This window comes from Lepidothrix coronata, unplaced genomic scaffold (genome assembly GCF_001604755.1).
Source record: "Lepidothrix coronata isolate B3197 unplaced genomic scaffold, Lepidothrix_coronata-1.0 Scaffold812, whole genome shotgun sequence".
NCBI lineage: Eukaryota > Metazoa > Chordata > Aves > Passeriformes > Pipridae > Lepidothrix > Lepidothrix coronata.
The window spans coordinates 7,888-9,955 of record NW_016690992.1 but is presented as its reverse complement, the minus strand read 5'-3'; the positions used below and the strand labels follow the sequence as shown (position 1 = coordinate 9,955).

The window sequence follows — 2,068 nt, the reverse complement described above, 5'->3', positions numbered from 1 at the left end:
GGGATCAGGGATCAGGATCGGGACAGGGACAGGGACCGAGACTGGATATCGGGGCTGACACGGGGAGGCAGGGACAGGAACCGGGAGAGGGGATCAGGATCGGGACAGGGACCGGGGATCGGGGATCAGGATCGGGACAGGGACCGGGATCAGGGATCAGGATGGGGACAGGGACAGGGACCGAGACTGGTAACAAGGACCCGGGATCGGGGCTGACACGGGGAGGCAGGGACAGGAACCGGGAGAGGGGATCAGCATCAAGACCCGGGACAGGGACCGAGACCGATGACAGGGCTGGAAGGGGGTCAGGAACCGGGACAAGGAGCGGGACGGGGCCCAGGGCTGGGGCTGGAGACGAGGGACGGGGACAGGGACCAGAGCCGGACCGGGGCCACCCCTGGGTCCACATGGGACGGGCTCCGGGTGCCACCGGTGACCCCACAGGTGACGATTTGGGTACCGGGGCGGTGCAGGAAGGGGGTGGGCGCCAATGGGTGCCAGGGGGTGCCGGGCAGGCGCTGACCCGTGTCCCCACGTGTCCCCACACAGGCCCGACGCGGGGAGCGCCCATGGAGCTGCTGGGGGGGCCGGAACTGGCCGACCTGGTGGCCTCACTGCCCGGGTTCCTACTGGCCGTGACCCGCGAGGGGAAGCTGGTGGGAGTCACCGACAACGTGGCCCAGCACCTGGGGCACTCCATGGTGAGCACCGGGGGGGTCGGGGCCTCGCCCGGGGGGTCCTGGGGGCTGGGGGGGGCTGGGGGCTGAGCCTCCCCCCAGGGGGGTCGTCCTGGTGCTGCAGGGAGAGGGGTCCCGGGTGCCGGGGGGTGCTGGGGGGTACTGGGTCTCAGCCCATGGGGGTGGTCCTGGGGGTGTAGAGTGACGGGTTCTGGGGGTCCTGGGGGGTGCTGAGTCCTCACCCTCTGCTGAGTCCTCACCCTCTGCCCCTTCCCCATGGACCGGGGGGTGCAGGACGACGGTGCTGGGGGGAGTTCTGGGGGGGTCCTGGGGAGTCTTGGGGGGTGCTGGGTGCTGACCCCTCTGTCGTCCCCCCCCCCCCGGGTCCCTGTGCCCCCCCCCCCCCCCCCGTGCAGGTGGACCTGGTGGCACAAGGTGACAGCATCTACGACCTGCTGGACCCCGCCGACCACCCCCTGGTGCGACACCAGCTCACCCTGCCCGGGCCCCCCCAGGCAGGTGGGTGGGGGCTCCGAGGGGGAGGGGAGGGGAGGGAGGGACGGATGGAAGGACGGAGAGATGGGAGGACAGAGGGATGGAGAGGTGGGAGAAGAGAGGGTTGGAGGGACAGGAGGAGAGAGGGTTGGATGAAGGGAGGGAGGGTTGGAGGGATGGACGGAAGGACGGAGAGACTGAGAGAGGGACGGAGAGGTGGGAGGACGGAGGGATGGAGAGAGGGAAGAACGGAGGGATGGTGGAAGAACGAAGGGAGAGAGGGAAGGAGAGTGGGTTGGAAGGCAGGAAGGAAGGAGGGAGGAAAGGAGAGATGGAAGAGGGGAAGGATGGATGGGAGGAGAGGGTTGGAAAGAGGGAAGGCGAGAGAGGTGGAGGGAGGGATGGAAGGACAGAAGGATGGGGAGATGGGCGGTCAGAGGAATGGAAGGACAGAGGGACGGAGGGAGGGAAGGAGGGATGGAAGGACGGGGAGAGGGGTGGTTTGGAAGCACAGAGGGACCGACGGCCCCCCCTCCCCCAGAGCGCCTGTTCCGCTGCCGTTTCACCACCTCCCGCGCCTCGCGCCGGCCCAGCGCCGGCCGGAAGCTCGTCCTGCTCCGGGGCCGCTTCCAGGCTCCCCCCGGACCCCCCGGAGCCTCCCCGGGGCTCTTCGTCGCCTTCTGTGCCCCCCTGGACCCCCCGCCCTGGCCCTGCCCCGACTGCCTCCTCCTGCCCGCCTTCCAGAGCCGCCACGCCCGGGACCTCGCCCTGCTCGACGTCTCCGACAGGTGAGGGAGGACATCGTGGGGGACGGGGGCACACGGGGGGGTCCAGGGGGATCCGGGTGACCGAGGGGATCCAGGAGTCTGAGGGGATCCAGGGGGATCCGGGTGACC

At 70.0% G+C, this 2,068-nt stretch overlaps 1 protein-coding gene across 1 annotated transcript; it reads left to right on the top strand.

Annotated features, from left to right (window-relative positions):
• Positions 1-569: 569 nt before the first annotated feature.
• NPAS4 (neuronal PAS domain protein 4) lies at positions 570-1,964 on the top strand. Its single transcript, XM_017840081.1, has 3 exons — positions 570-701; positions 1,094-1,196; positions 1,714-1,964. The coding sequence occupies exons 1-3, from the start codon at positions 570-572 to the stop codon at positions 1,962-1,964; spliced, it is 486 nt and encodes a 161-aa protein (XP_017695570.1).
• The last annotated feature ends 104 nt before the right edge of the window (positions 1,965-2,068 follow it).

What these genes read in the sequence shown, in the direction of transcription:
- NPAS4 (XM_017840081.1), top strand. Translation starts at nt 570, where the DNA reads ATGGAGCTGCTGGGGGGGCCGGAACTGGCCGACCTGGTGGCCTCACTG. An exon ending in AGCACCTGGGGCACTCCATG is followed by an intron (nt 702 to 1,093) that starts GTGAGCACCGGG and finishes CCCCCCGTGCAG; the next exon opens with GTGGACCTGGTGGCACAAGG. An exon ending in GCCCGGGCCCCCCCAGGCAG is followed by an intron (nt 1,197 to 1,713) that starts GTGGGTGGGGGC and finishes CCCCTCCCCCAG; the next exon opens with AGCGCCTGTTCCGCTGCCGT.